At 34.2% G+C, this 16,601-nt stretch overlaps 1 protein-coding gene across 1 annotated transcript in view; it reads right to left on the bottom strand.

The window, feature by feature from the left end:
- Positions 1-2,414: 2,414 nt before the first annotated feature.
- Positions 2,415-16,601, bottom strand: part of LOC122811473 (H-2 class II histocompatibility antigen, E-S beta chain-like) — a 354,402-nt gene continuing 340,215 nt past the window's right edge. The window contains exons 5-6 of the mRNA XM_044083337.1: positions 3,396-3,428; positions 2,415-3,291 (exon numbers count right to left, since the gene is read on the bottom strand). Coding sequence (XP_043939272.1) covers positions 3,278-3,291; positions 3,396-3,428 — 47 coding nt within the window. The 3' untranslated portion in view covers positions 2,415-3,277. The remainder of the gene's footprint in view (positions 3,292-3,395; positions 3,429-16,601) is intronic.

Below are 16,601 nucleotides of genomic sequence, written 5' to 3'. Positions count from 1 at the left end.
ATAAAGTTGCTAGAATAACACGATTTGTGTTAATATGCATTTTCTAAAGCACATGAACTCTGAACTTCAAAGATATGTCATTATTTAGTGACCAATACTTAGTGATTTGCCACAAAACCACAAATTTTGCCAAACATGTAAGATAAAAGTATGGACATTCTGGGGAAATGGGGACAACTGAGATGTATCTACTGTCAGTAATAAATAGTTTGGTATTCATTTCCACACAGGGCTGAACTGTTTGCTATTCAGTTTTTGGGCATCAATATCACAAAAACCCTACATGGATCAGTTATGCCTGTGGTGAACTGAAAACCCATTTCTACGATCACCCTTCTTGAAAAAGATAGTTGTCAATCTGCCTATATGACAGAAACTATTCCCAAGTCTCAATTTATGAGGAGAAGAAGGCATATCAGTAGCATACCTTGTATCTGATAAAAATAATACGCTGGTGTGTACATGAGGAATATGAACAGAAATATATTCAAAATGTGTTAGATCAGGTAGAGATTTACTAACAGCCAGGAATTACAGCAGTAGGAACAAGACAGAACAACAGATGTCACGAGTCTAAGATTTATGACCACTTATAACAGCAGTATATTTAGAATTAGACAGATGGTTAATAAATAATATTCAGTTTTCTTGAGCAGTGCTTTTTAGTTCTATTTTGACAGGCAGTTCCAAGTTGACACACTGAAGAGGAAAGAATCTGTCTTCTTTTTTCAATCATCATGAGCACAAGTATATTGGAATTTTACAGTAAGGCATGGGGTCCCTACACATGTAAATAAATGTTGGAAACTACTGAATTTTCCAGAGCTTATGACATTCATTTTTTCACATCTAGTCATTTATCAATTGTGGTACAGCACTATGTACATGCACAGTGTTTATAATGGAAAAACATCCCAAATGTTTAAACATGCCATAAATGGAACATATTAGCAACATTAGGTGCAAATGTGTCAAAAATGACTACTTGCACCATTTGTTTTTAGTGGTGTTGAAGTAGAATGCCATGGTAGATTGATTATGGGGGATATTACCTATATCTTAAAGAATGTGAATATAAATACTGGAACAGTTTTTAAAATCTGGATTAAATTATTTTTACTGAGATTTTTAGTGGACCGTATATTTTATAGAGTGGTGTGAATTTTTGGAATTTCGAGAGCAGCCCCTTGCATCTATAATATTGAAGTTTGTGTACTGGCTGCATGAAATTTAAAAATCATGCAAAGCTATCATTTAATATAGAATATATTTTTCCTGTTTTGAGACTGCACTGATCATTTAAAATATGAAGTTTTATATTACATACTGAATGAATCTTTTGTGAAACAATTGTTTTTTCAATTTTGTTTTGTGAGGATGGGTATAAATATTGAATATTGTAACCAATTAATTCACTAAGTCATATCGCCAAAACCAGTCTGTTATCTTACTGTCTACTTGTTTGGAGAAATAAGTTCGTTACTGTTGCTCCAAGTCCTGCATTTTTATGTTTTGTAATTTTATTAAACACGTCTTTCATAGCAGCAAACATTCATTATAAACAGTTTTTGTCCTTCTGTATCACAGACCTCTCTGATGTTCTTACATTCTTCAAACTTAATCTGTGTTAACTTCAGTTCCACCATGTGTATTTCATTTAACAAGATAGACAGAGCAAGACAACATCCCCATTTCTCTTCAAAGTGGAGGACTGAATCAGCATATACCAAAAATTGCATAAGTGTAAAACTGGTTTGCATTAATACTTAGTAATGAAAAAAGCAGTGTGTGTACTGTAGAGATCTGTAGGCCTTCCAGTGCAGTCATTCTAAATTTTGTCCTTGGGTGAGTGCTACTGTCGCATCACAAGTCTTATTCAAGTTTAAGTGTTCAAACTGCATTCCTAATTGCTACATCTTAGTTGTGCATCATTGTTACTTACATTTTAACAAGCAGTGTCCATTTCCATGTACTATATTACCTATACTCTTTATAGTTGTTGAGTTTTCCTAGGAATATTTCCATAGATGTGGACTTGAAAGAAGAAAAAAATCAAAACAGCGCTGAGAAAAAATAAGAACAGTTCTGTTACAAAGCATGCTTCTTCTGTGAGGACAAGAAATCATAACTATTGCCATGTTTTGCAGAGAAAGCTAAAGAATTTAAGTGCAGATGCACATGGCAGAGACACAGAGAAACCTGAGTTAGGCACCACAAGTGTGCAGTAACTGCAGATGCTTCAGCAAACTGACAAAAGCACAATATTCATCTCAAGACATAACAGAAAGGTATCTCGTGAATATCCTGAAACAATTAACCCTCCAAATAAAGAAAGGAATAATCCGCAAAACAGCATACGTGAAAAGGATAACAAGAATAAAAAAAACAGAGTTCAAATCTCATACTAAGTGATGTATGATTTTACAGTTGTTTATTTCTTCATAACGACAATAGTATAAAAGATGCAATAAGTAAATATCGATTGTGGCATCAGAAACACAATGCTTCCATAATGATTATATACATATGTGAATTAATGCTTATTCCTGGTCCAAAACTCTTTATTTTACATTATTTTATGTACTTTTATTTCATTTAAACACTCTTAATTATCCGTGCTCAGGCTGAGCTTTATTAAGCATAACTGAAAGTTTTGGACTTTTAAAGGTCACACCACAACTTCTTACACTGATAAGATAGTGACTTACATCTTCAGTATCACAATCCCACATTTTGGCTTCTGTACCTCCACCTCGAATGTTGCCAAATCAAATTTCCAGAAACTCAGAAGATAAGAACATATAAAATTGATCTGATGCATATGTTTATGAATCACCCATTTTCTACTCTATGACAATAAATGCAAGAAAACATGTTAAACAAGCCAATTGAATTGCAGATGCTAAGCATTTTGTATCAAACGATTTGTACAAATAAAAAATTTCCTGCTTTTATGTGCATGATTACACATATACTGCTAGAAATCTAGCACGAAATTCTGTACAGAAATTCCTCAACATACAAAGTCAGGAAAGTAATTATCATTCGCAAGTGTCATTTTAAGCATGCTATTCACCAAAAAGGAAAACCACAGTGACAAAACTGTCACTGAATATGAAAGAATCAATAAAATCAATTTCCAGAGTCCAAAAATTAAAGATTACTTTTGATTTGAAGTTGCTATATATCTTTATGCACTGAGACAGAATACAGCTATATCTGTGTTAGTGAATAGTCATTCTGTGTTCCATTCTGCACTTCTATCATCACTCTTCGTTTAGCTCATTAAACCTATGAAGAGAAGATTTAAAAAGTTAATGGGTTTAATTTACTATTACTAATATATTAAATAATGCATATATCAAAGAACAAAATGAATAACATAAAAAGATTACCTTCAGACTGAGATACTGGGATACGAGTGGCAACTGAAAAAGACAGTGAGAAATTGTGTGTCATAGCCAGAAAACCAGAAATATTAATTTAATAAAGAGCATATCAACAAAAAAAAATAGTAATACCTTTTCTTCTCAGTACAATGTAACTTGGATGCATACATCTCCCAGAAAATATATCTAATTGCATTTATATTAGTCTGTTTGTCACTTTTGCTAATGCAGCAGTCACTGGGAATGGATTTTTTTTTCTAGACTTCATTTCTTTCAAAATGCACATGTAAATTATTTCATATAGGGTGATAATATTGTGCTTTGCAGTAAAAAAGAATTCAGATCACATATCCATCCCCATGTTGTGAGGGATAAAACCCAGACTGTGACCCATACAACTCTTGTTCAATTAGAATCATGAGTGTTGGGGGGGGCAGATAGAAATGAGCTGCTGTTGCCAGATCACCTATCCTGGGGAGGGGTATGGGTCTAGATCACCCATGGAGCACAAGTTTAAAGAGCGCCTGCTGTCAGTTGTTGGATTGCACTTAGCAGCACATGAAGAACAGAGTGTGTCTGTGTGTGTGAGAGCATATGTAGAGGCACATACATATCCTTGAGGTTTGATAACATTGTGGAGATCAAGTGAGTCATTAAAATGAAACAGCTGTCAGGGTTAGCCTTCTCCACAGGTTCCTCTAGCTGGCCTGTTCTCTCCTACCTGAGTCTCATCTCTGGGGAATCAAGAACCAATGTGCCATAGAGCTCTTACTTAGCCTAGGGATGTCTAGTTTTCTTCCCTGCTAAAGGACTGGGCTGACTCTGTACTGCAAATAATCAGGATCCTGTAAAAAAGGGGAAGGTGGAGATCAGAGTTCAAATCATGTCTGCCAAAATACAACGTTTTGAAACAATTATTTTTACATACAATATATGTATAAATAGCAACTTTGCATGGTTGCTTGCCTGTTTTATAAAATAGTGCAAAATTTCTGCAGAATGCAGATACAAGTTCAACACAACCACATATGGCTACATTACCCTAGAAGCTACTAACTGCAACTTGCACTAGAACGTTTGTTTTCCTTCATAGGTTTAGCACCCTATCAAAAACTAGCATCTCATAATTTTGTTTATCCTTTCTTAACTAGGTTAGTCCAACTTGACCACCAGTGGCCTATTTTCAGGGAAGAACTAAGATGGTATTTTATACTAAAATAGGAAATTTGACCAGGGCATTGGGGAACTTCCCCTACTCTAAGTAGTTGGGGAAAGGCTTTATGTGTTACACATCCTGACTTCCTCTTTCCTGTCCAGGCGTGGAAGCAGCCAGGAGGAACAGGGAGAAAACATGGCTGATTCAGCTTTTGCTGAAAATGGAGTGAAGGTTGCTGAAAATGTAGTTGAAATGATAGAATCCCTACCAGAAGTTTTTTTTCTGATGATGTGGGTGCAGAAAAAACAGTGACATTGGAAGAAAAGGAAATTGTAGCTGCAACTGAGATGGATTCAGTGGAAAACTTTCAGACAAAATTCTTTGAAGAAGAGAAAGTTACCTCTGAAAAATACATAATTACAGCACTCCAATCGGGAGCGGGGGGGGGGGGTTGCGGGATGATTATTTGGAAGAAATGGTAAATCAAAATGAACCAGAAAGTGGAGCAGAAATTTCATGGAATGATATCATGGAAAAAATAGAAGAAGAAAAAGGAAAAGAAGAGACTATGCCAGAAAAAGTTCCAGAGACAAAAACATTTTCACAAACTGTTGGAGAAGGAGCAAAAAAGAAAGAAGAAATAAAATAAACAAAAAAGAAGTATGCAGTACATGTGAGCAGTAAAAAAGAAGAAAGTTTGGACAGGTATGAGGTTTGGGACTCTGTCAAAGCAAAATTGGTAAGAGCATTTATTTTAATTAATAAATAGACTTTTTGTGACTTGATATTTGAGAGTGGGCTTGCCATGGAGGACTTTTTGGGTGCATATGAGCAAAAAAAAATATTTATCCATGGTCAGACTGTGTGGTGCAAGCTTTTTACAGACAAACAAAACAAAATAATAATTATCCAATTTAGAACTAAAGTTGAAGCAAAAGAACTGTTTAACACTTGTTAACTATATGTAAAGAAATAATGGACACTGCAAAAATATATGATGAAAGAGGACTATGGACTGGGGATGAGAATGTGGAGTAAAACTGAAAATGGAAAATGATAATGTTATGCACATACCTAGTATTATTAATGTTCATGGAAATAAGTGGTTTGTGAAATACAGGGGTCAACCAAAGACTTGTTATTTTTGTGGAAAAAGTGATCATTTAATCAATTAATGTGATAAAAAAATATGTATGTGGTAAAACAGGGCATAGTGCAAAAAATGTGATTTAATGTGCAAAAATGTGGCAATACTGGTCATTCATGGCTAGAATAAATGAATGTGCAAGAAAATGAAAATTAAGTTATACAGGAGAAGAGATAGAAAAATGTAGAAAATGTACAAAAAGGTGTGTCTGATAAGCAGCTTATACATGAAGTTAAAGAAAGTAAGAAGGAAAAAGAAACAGAGGAGACAAGTGAGGAAGAAGCTGATTGGTGCACAGTAAAAAAATAAACGAATCCAATAGACCAAAGAGTTAAAGAAAGGAAAAAAAAAATTCAAAAATATAATGCATAGAGAAAATAAAAAAGGAAAGGGGTAAACATTTTATTATACTAACTGTTCTTAACAGCTGAAAATATTAGATTTAAATGTGAACAGTATGAAAAATCTTAAGAAGAGAATAGGTATATTAAAATGGTGTGCTGTTGTAGACACACATATTATTGATTTAGAAGATATCAGATTATTAACAGAGAAGAAAGAAAAACTGAAAACGGTTGGAATGGTGCAGTAGTTTGGAACATGGGGAAAGAAACATGCTTGGGCATATGTATATTATGTCAGGAAAGCATTAAAATATTTATGGGTGGGAGGTTGGCATAATGGTTAAGGTGTTTGCCTTATAAACCAAACGTGCAGGGTTTGATTCCGACATAGGGTAATTGGCTAGGCTTAAAATGGCCCTCAAAGGCAGTTAGCCTAGTACTATTCTATGAACCTAAGATGTAACCATAGTGGAACTAGGATGAATTATGGTAATAGACTTGATATGGAAGAAATATGTGTATAGAATTATAGCTTTCTATGCATATGTAACAAAAAAGAGAGAGAGAGGATGTTTAAAAATATTCTTGAATACGTTTGTGTAAATATGGACATTACAGTGGTGGTGATTTTAATTGTAATTTAAGAAAAAATAACAGCAATTTTGATGTTAAAATGGTTGAATAAATTATGAGATTATGAGAAGTGGCACCCCAAGAAGAGGAGGAAATACGTGGAGTTGAAGAAGAGTGGCAGCACCTATTAACAGCATGTGTTAGGACTACAGAAAGGATATGTGGCTGAGCCAGGTATGGAAATAAGGTACATAATAAAAGCTGGGTGGTGGAATGCAGAAGTCCAGGAAGTCATCAAAAGAAAGAAGGACTGCAGGAAGAAGTGGGAGATAGAAAAGACTGACCAGACTAGGAAGGACTACTGGTTGGCTAACAAAGAAGCTAAGAAAGAAGTTGCAATAGCAAAGAATAGGGCATCAGAGGCACTCTACCAGCTTCTGGAAAGTGACTCAGTAAGCAGCACAAAGAAACTATATCAGGTTGCAAGGCAAAGACAGAAAGATAAAGAAGATAGACACCCTTCATAAGGGATGCCAGCAACAAACTGCTCACCAGTCCACAGTTCATCAAAGGCAGATGGAAGGAGTATTCCAGCAGCTTCTGAATGAAGAAAACCCCACAGAAGCTGTACTACCTCAGAAACAGCCTATGATGAGAGAAGAAGAGGAGCCCACCCTAGAAGAAGTAAGAACAGCAATAAGGAAGATGAAGTCAGGGAAAGCAACAGGTTCAGATGAGGTCATAGCAGATATGATGAAGATGCTGGGTGAGATAGGAGAGAAATGGCTCCTGAGGGTACTAATAGCAGTGTGGAGAGAAAGGCATATCCCAGATGACTGGAGAATAAGTATACTCATGCCAGTGTACAAGAACAAAGGGGACATCCACAACTGTGGGCAGTACAGAGGCATCAAACTCCTACCACATTGCATGAAAGTTCTAGAGAGGGTGATTGCTAAATGGATACGCAGAGTAGTAGAATGCAATATGGGAGATGAGTAGTTCGGATTCAGATCAGGATGCAGCACAACTGACCCAATGTTTGCATTGAGACAGATACTTGAGAAGAAGCTAGAGATGAAGAGAGAGAGTCCAACTGGGCATTCCTAGACTTGAAGAAAGCATATGACAAGGTCCCAAGAAAGCTGATTTTGGCAGTACTGCAGTGGTTTGAAGTCCCAGAAACATTGGTAGAATTAGTGCAGGCTATGTACAAGGACCCAGTGACTCAAGTACGAACAGTGTTCGTCCTCACAGAGGGGCTCCCAGTGGAAGTGGGTGTACATCAGTGTTCAGCTCTGAGCCCACTGCTGTTCATACTGGTGATGGACTAAATTAGCAAACAGGTTTGAGGGGACAGATCAACAAAGCTGCTGTATGCATATGATGTGGCAGTACAGGCAGACTCTGAGCTAGAATTTCAGCAAAGGATAGGAGAATGGCATGCAAATCTGAAGGCACATGGGAATGAAACTAAGCACAGATAAGACGGTGGTAGTGCCAGCAAATTGGGGAAATCAGAAGAAGCTGAAAATAGAGATAGATGGGAAGATAGTGGAACAGGTAAACAGCTTCAAGTATCTGTGAGGGGTGGTTGAGGAGAAGGGTAGTCTGAATGAAGAGGTCAAATCTAGAATAAGATGGGCTGTAGCCAACTGGCATAGAGTATCAGGTGTAGTCTATGACAGAAGAATGCCAAAGAAGCTGAAAAGTAAGGTGTACAAGACAGTGGTGCGACCAGCACTACTGCATGCTACAGAAACCTGGGCAGTAAAGGCAGAACTGTTGAAGAAGCTCAAGGTGATGGAAATGAAGTGCCTGAGAAAGGTGGTAGGATGCAGACTGTGGGACAGGTGATGAAAGGAGGACATAAGAGCAGAAGCCAAAGTAGCTCTGATTGAAGAAAAGATCAAAGAGAACTAATTACGGTGGTTTGGACACGTGTAGAAAAGCAGAAGACAATCTGGTAAGGAAGATTTGGGACAGACGGGAAGAAGGTAAGAAGAAGCAAGGATGTCCAGGCATCAGTATTGAAGAAGGCAGGAGTATAACACTGAATTGAGAGAGTTGGTGACAGTTAACATGATACCCCAACCCCATGTAGAAAAAATGGGCTGCTGCTGTGGATGATAATGATGATAAGTGGAAAGTTAAGTGTATTGGAGAATAACCACTGGACCTATAAAAAGAATGAAATTAGGACAGAAATTGATTATTTCTTAATAACTGATAGTTTAAAAGTTTTTAAAAAATGAATTAAGTGTGCTGGATTTTCAGATCATATGGCTATATGGGTTAAAGTACAGGAAAATGAAGAATATATAATAATAGGAAAAGGAATAAAGAGAATTAATGAAAAGGAATTAGATTTAGAAGAGAAAAAAGAACTTATGGAATTATGAAACATCATATGAATATGAGAGAGTACTATGAGTATTGGACTCTTTGCTGGCTTAATTTTAAAAGAGAAATATAAAAAAGTGTTATAGAATGTACAAGGAAGAAAAGAAAAAAGTAAAAGAGACACATAACATATTAAGTCAACAAACATTTAGAGACTTCATAGAGAAGAACAATTATTTTTATGAAAAAGAAAGAGGACTATATAAAATGAATCAAATTAAAAGTAGCAACTTGTTATATAAACAAAAATATTGTTTACAAGGAAAGAAAAAAGAGGTAGCACCATATTTGAGTAAAACGATGAAGGAAAAATAATAAGATAATTAAAAATAAGGAAGGTAAGCAAATAAGACAGCAAAAAGGAATATAGAAAATAATTAAATAATATGTATTGAAATTATTTGTTAAAACAGAAGAAAACATAGAACAAATTTATAAAGGTGAAAAATTAAATAATGAAGATAATGAGTATTCAGAACAAAACATAACAATGAAAGAATTGAATGAAATTCTAAAAGATATTAACATGAATTCTGCAACAGGATTGGATGGAATTGAATATGGTATGCATAAAGAAATGAAAGCGTGACAAAAAATAATTTTTATAGGAGTCATGAATGAATGCTTAGAAACTGGAATTAAAGAGAAAGGGATATGCACAGGAGTTATAAAATTTATATTTAAAAAAAGAAAATAAAGAGGAGATAAAAAATGGAGACCTATAACACTGAATAATACGGATTATACATTTTTTATGAGAATAATAACAAAAAGATTACAAAAAATGGATAGAATACATGGCCAAAATTTATTCGGAAGAAAAGGAAAAGGAAGTCTAGAGTTATTATGGATAATAAGAGAAATAGTTGATGATATCATAAATAAAAATGTAGAAGTGAAGGTTATGATAGGGGATATAAGTAAAGCCTATGATAATATTCACTGTAAATCATTATGGAGAATTTTGCAGGCATATAAGGTAAGCAAAAAATATTACAAATAATAAAATCTGTTTATAAAAGGAATTATGTGAAACTAAATGTAAATGACTGGACTGGGGAAGAAATAAAAATAGAATGTGGAATAAAGCAGGGCTGCCCAGCTAACAGTGTAATTTTCTCATTAGTTATGAATGTAATAGTGAAGAAAATTAATAAAATGTCAAGTAGCGGTAGATACAAAATGATGAAGTACAATTGCCAATAATGTATAATTATGTGGATGATATTGTATTAATTGTTAAAAATAAAATATGGATGGAAAAAGTAAATGAAAAATTAAATATAAATTTAAAAAATTGGTTTAAGTGTAAATAAAGAGAAAAGTAAAGTATTTGTTTTTGAAAGTAGGATAGGAGATATTGAGTTCAATGAAAATATAGATATATTGGGAATAATATTTGGAAGGAATGAATACAGACAACAACAATAGGATTATGTATTCAAAGAAGTAAAGTATATGACTAAGTTTTGAAAATCATACAGATTTTCATATAGAAAAAAAGCACACTTGTTGAACACCATGGTAACAGGAAAAATGCTTATGTTGCTAGCATCTATATGATTCTTATTAAGTATGAAAAGGAACTAATGATGAGTACATTTTCTTTTATATGGGGCTCTAGACTGAATCCAGTCAAAAAAGGGATTCTATATATGGAAGATGAGCAGGGAGGCTTTGGTTTAATAAACCCAATAGTACATGCAGCATCTTTAATTTTATATAAGGTATTAAAGGGAATTATGAAGGAAAATAAAAACTTGATATAAATGATATTATACTATAAATACAAAGAACTGTGGGAAGGAATGAAAGTTAAAAAAAGAAGTAAAAGCATTGTGAATGAAAGAGTATCAAAACAAAATTGTGTTATAGAAAATAAAGAAAAGAAAATATGTGAGAACAATAGAAAGGAATGGTACTTAAGTATTAGGAAAGCATTTTATTCCATTGATCCAAGGAAAGATTTAGAAATAGATAAGAAAAAATCCATAATGATGAGATATAATAACTATAAAAAGATTAAAGAATGTAATGATTTTTATGGAGGTTGTCTACTAGAAAATTGCTGGTTAAAGCAAATATGCCATACAAAAAAAGCAAGATAGCATATGCAATAAATGTGGTGAGCTTGAGACTACTGAGCATGTGTTTTTGAAATGTGAAAGAGTTAATAATTTGTGGAAATAAATATGTAAACATAATAGGGTAAAAAGCTTGTTAAAAGTTGAGCAAATAAATATGGACATAACAGAATTTGGTTATTATGGTGCACAAAAACAGGAAGAAGTGAAGAAAATGGGCAGAATAATATTTTGTGTTTCATGGACTATATGGAACTAGTGACTGAATGAAATTAAATACAATGGAAAATGGACTCTGACAAACATTTTAGAGAAAATAATGTTTTTGTTGTGGATAAAAGAGTGGGGAAGGAATGCTTAAATTAAAGTTTATAATGTATGGAGATTTGTAAATAGATGTAAATAATGTAAATATGTAAATAATATGCAATGTATATATCTATAAAAAACCCTACTCTTCATCGTAGGGAGACGCGTTAGTGTGTGGTGTGTCTGTCTTTCTGTTTCCAATCCAGGTGTGAAGGTGGCCCAGAGAAACAGGAGGAAACAGGGAGACAAACAGGCAGTATGGAGAAAATAAGGAGAATGGAGTTTTGAGTTTGGAGATGGCAGAAATGATAGCAAGTAAGCCGGAGGTGGAGAACTCGTTCTGATCAGAGCAGAAGGAGGAAGGAGAACTGAAGAAGACTGAAGAAGAAGAGATGGTGGAGGAAATAACAGGAAAAAAAATCATATGCGCAGAAGGTGAAGAAAGGAGAAAAAATCGAGGAGGTGAAGGAGACAAAGAAAAAATACACCATAAGAATAAGTAGCAAAAATGAAGAAGGACAGGAAAGGTATGAAGTGTGGGACTCTGTAAAAGCACCATTCAGTGTTTCACCTACAGAGGTAAGAATATTTATTCTCATTAATAGACAATCTGTGATATTTTTTTAAACTAGACAAACCATGGAGAACTTTTAATAAATTATGAAAAAGAGAACAGTAATCCATGATCAGAATATGTGATGCAATTATTTCATAGAGAAACAAAAAAGAGAATACTAGTGTAATTTAGAACTTAAACTGAAGCAAAGGACTTAAACGAGCAGTTATTAACTGTGTGTAAAGATGTTCTGGATACAACAAAAATTTATGATGAAAGGCTTATGGACAGAGTGATGGGAATGTGGGGTTATATTAAATATGGTAGATGATAATGTCATACACATTCCTAGTATAATTAATGTATGGGGCAACAGAGGCTTTGTGAAATACAGAGGACTGCCCAAAGCTTGTTATTTTCATGGTAAAGATAATCATTTAATAAGTGAATGTGACAAAAGATGTGGTAAATCAGTCATGAAGCTAAGAATTTTGAATTGAAATGCAAGAAAGCATCTATATCAGCATTTCGAAAATTGAATAGTTTGAATCACTAAATATCGAACTGACATGATGGAACTATCCGATTTTCAAATGCCGAGAAAAAAAAAAATGAACAACAAAAAAAAATAAACTAAAGGGTGTAGGCAGGGGGCAAGCCCCCCTGCACCCCCACACCCCCCCGCTACTTAAATAGACCAACTCTGAGACCACACTACATTGAGGTAAATGGAAATCTCCCCTTATGGAGATTTCCGTTTATCCATTGTACGTTCTGCCCTTTCGGCATTCTCGATGCGACAATATCAAATTCAATATTGTCAGCGTTCGAGATGTGATAGGGAACCACAAGAAATGTGGTAAAAAAGGACATGTTTGGTTGGGTCTATATTAGCCTGCCGAAACGTATCTTCAGTGAACACCTTTTCTTGGACATGTATTCAGTGAAAATCATTTCCGTGTTTTGCTGAATTTTTCAAGGACAATGAAGTAGTTAGCCAACTACACAACTTTGCTTTTTTCCCCACTGTAGTGCGATCTCTGAGTTGTTATATATAGTTGGGTGGTGTGGGTTCCGTTGTGCTGTGGGACAACTGTTTCATTGCCCTTGGAAAAATAAGGATCTGTTTGGTTAGAGATTGATAAAGATATGCAGATTATCGAAAAAGAGGCATAAAATAATTTAGTACAAGATACAGACATTAATAATAAGCAAGAAAACAAAGGCATTGTAATAGGTACAAAAGAGGGGGAGAAAGAAAATGAGGTAGAATCAAATAATACAAGTGAAGTGAAAAAGAGTATACAAATTGGCAGGTAGTAAGAGGAAAAAGAATTCTATATGAAAATGATTGAGAGAAAGAAAAAGAAAATTTAAACGTAATAAAAAAAGAAAGAAAAAGATAATAGATGAAAACCATTAAAACTATTTAATTCAAAAGCTGAAAATCATAGTTTTGAATGCTAATAGCATGAAAAACATAAAAAAGGATAACTATTTCAGAATGGTGTACTGTATTAAATGCTCATATTATTATATTAGAGGATATAACATTACTGACAGAAGAAGAAAAGTCACAAACAGAAACATTATGGGGTTCATCTATTATTTGGAACATGGGTAAAGATAGATGTTCAAGCAAATGTATATTATGTCAAGAAGATATTAAAATACTAAATATCACTAAAAAATAAGAACCAACCACTCTGTAACCAATGATCCTACAGCCCAAATAGGAAAAAATGTTTTATTACAAAATAATCCAATGGAGTATCCAAAAGACAGTCAAAGGCAATACAGTCCAAGTACAATCCAGATAAAAGGTCGAGCGCTTTCATCATCAGACTTTATCAGAACATTTTACGATTGCTTTGCTACGCTTTTATACAAACAGTTGTCTTAATTAATCAACATTAATCAGTTCTTAAAATGGAAATGCCTAACTATAAAAAGTGCCCATTTATAAAAGCATTAAACCAACATACCCTGTTTTTAGAAAGAACATATATGTAAACCATTTAAAAACTATAAAAATTGAGGGAGAAATTGAGAAATGTAACACAAGTTTTAAAGTTTAGATGCCCTGAACTTTAATTCAGGTTTAATGCTAATATGGTCATTAATGTCTGGGGCTTCAGTAGCGTTCAATTTAAACTGCCATCTTGCTTCTACTCTAAGCAATTTGTTAGTCCAATCCCCACCCCTAATATTTTTACTAACTACTTCTAGGATACCAAAATGAAAGGAATGTGCAGGGTTCATACTAATATGCTTATGAAGTGCATTTTTCTCATCCTTCTTTGTGATACTGTAACAGTGTTCATAAATCCTTCTGTTCAGTCTCCTTTCCATCTTCCCCACGTAGAAATAACCACAATCTTGATATATAGCAAGATAAACCAGGCCTGTTGTTGTACATGAACCTGTTCCAAAAGTAACCTCAATATTATATGGTCCCAATTTAACTGGGGGGGGGGTATCAATAATATACCTACAGTAATCACATGCCCCACACTTAATTGTTCCTTTCGTACTTCCTTTGTTGGTCGAATTAGGATTTTCCAATAAATGTTTAAGGTTACTGTTGATCTTGTAGGTGAATAATGGTTCATTACCAATAACCATCAATAAATCTTTGTTCCCTTTAAACATAGTCCAATTGTTTTTAATAATATTTTTAACTCTGGTAGAGGTTTCACCATGAGTTAGTACCATTGTATGTGAAAAATCTCTTACACTTTCCTGGGCTTGGTCAATCTTAACCTCTGTGGCCCCAAGTAATGGTTTAAATCTAAAACCCCATTCACTAATAACTTGGTCCCTAATTTGGGAAACAAAATCAATGGGATATCCCCTGGCCATAAACATATCAAGTAAACATTGTGTTTCAGCTTCTACCAGCCTAAAGTTAGAACACATTCTAACAACCCTGACCATTTGGCCCTTGACAATATTTCTCTTCACAAATAAAGGATGACTACTTGTGAAGTCTAAACAGTCATTCAAAAAGTGGGTTTCCTATACACACACAAGACTGAAAACTATTAGAGTTGGAATCTTTACTCAGGTTCACATCTAAATAGTTAATCTGCATATCTCCACTAGTACCTGTAAATTTAAAATAGTCACAAATCCCATTGAGGTGATCAAGGAATTTTTCATGTATCCCACCATTTTTCCATAATATAAAGAGGTCATCTAAAAACCTCAAGTAAAGAAACCAGGAATCCTTAAAGGGAGTATCTAAAACAAAAAGACTTGTTTCATTTATTAATGAAAGGTACAAAATTTGTACCTTCAGTTAAGGAAAATGTGAGTAACACCTTAACTGAATTAAAAATCTTCCTAAGGAAATTGAATTTAAAGTTTTTGTACAAAGACAACGCAGAGATTAGTTATAGGGGGAAATTAAATATTAGAAAGAAAAGTTGTTACAACCCACCCCTACATCCTATTTTGAGTTCATTTGAAAATGCTTGCTCACAGGAGATTTTCCAGATGTTACATGAACATAGGCCCAAAGTATTTAATCTTTCCAAGACCGAGAAGGTTTTGTTAGAGAGATTAAGAGGTGAACATAATTTAAGTTTCATGAAACTGGACAAAGATGGGGGTATGGTTATAGTAAATTCTGAATATTACAACAACAGGATTACTTGTATGTTATACAATGAAACTAAATATGAATGTGTCTCAAGGAATGAGATTAATATCTCTTATAGGAAAATTAAACTAATACTGGAAGATTCTTTGTACCAGGAGGCTATAAATGAAGAAACGTTCAACTTTTTGAATATTGACCACCCTATTATCCTAATAGATTTTGGGATTCCGAAGACACACAAAAAATTATCAAATCCCCCCTACAGACTTATTATTTCAGGTCATAATAGTATAACATACCCTTTGGGAGTCTTTGTTGATCGGATGGTTAGAAAAGCCTTGACCCCTATTGACCACATACTGACTCCTGGGATTTTCTAAGGAGGGTTAAGAATGAGTACTATGATACTGATGTTTGTTTTCCCACTGTTGATGTGGTGGATTTGTTTACTTCCATACCACACAACGAGGGTTTGGAATTATTCCATGATGTTTTGGTTGCAAAAACTAATTTGAGTAATGTAATGGTTAACTTTATAATGGAACTTATGGAGGTGATTCTAAAAAACATTTTTTTTAGTTTTGTTGGAGAATTCTTTAGACAAGTAAAAGGTGTGGCAATGGGTAACAGTTGTGGACCCATTTTTGCCAACCTTGTTATGTACCGTTGGGAGACTACTTTTGTTTTAGATACTCCCTTTAAGGATTCCTGGTTTCTTTACTTGAGGTTTTTAGATGACCTCTTTATATTATGGAAAAATGGTGGGATACATGAAAAATTCCTTGATCACCTCAATGGGATTTGTGACTATTTTAAATTTACAGGTACTAGTAGAGATATGTAGATTAACTATTTAGATGTGAACCTGAGTAAAGATTCCAACTCTAATAGTTTTCAGTCTTGCGTGTATAGAAAACCCACTTTTTCGAATGACTACTTAACTTCACAAGTAGTCATCCTTTATTTGTGAAGAGAAATATTGTCAAGGGCCAAATGGTCAGGGTTGTTAGAATGTGTTCTAACTTTAGGATGGTAG

This window comes from Protopterus annectens, chromosome 9.part0, assembly GCF_019279795.1.
Source record: "Protopterus annectens isolate FY-2018-M chromosome 9.part0, PAN1.0, whole genome shotgun sequence".
In the NCBI taxonomy this organism is placed as follows: domain Eukaryota; kingdom Metazoa; phylum Chordata; order Ceratodontiformes; family Protopteridae; genus Protopterus; species Protopterus annectens.
The sequence above is the reverse complement of the archived record's forward strand: the minus strand, read 5'-3'. Positions and strand labels throughout refer to the sequence as shown.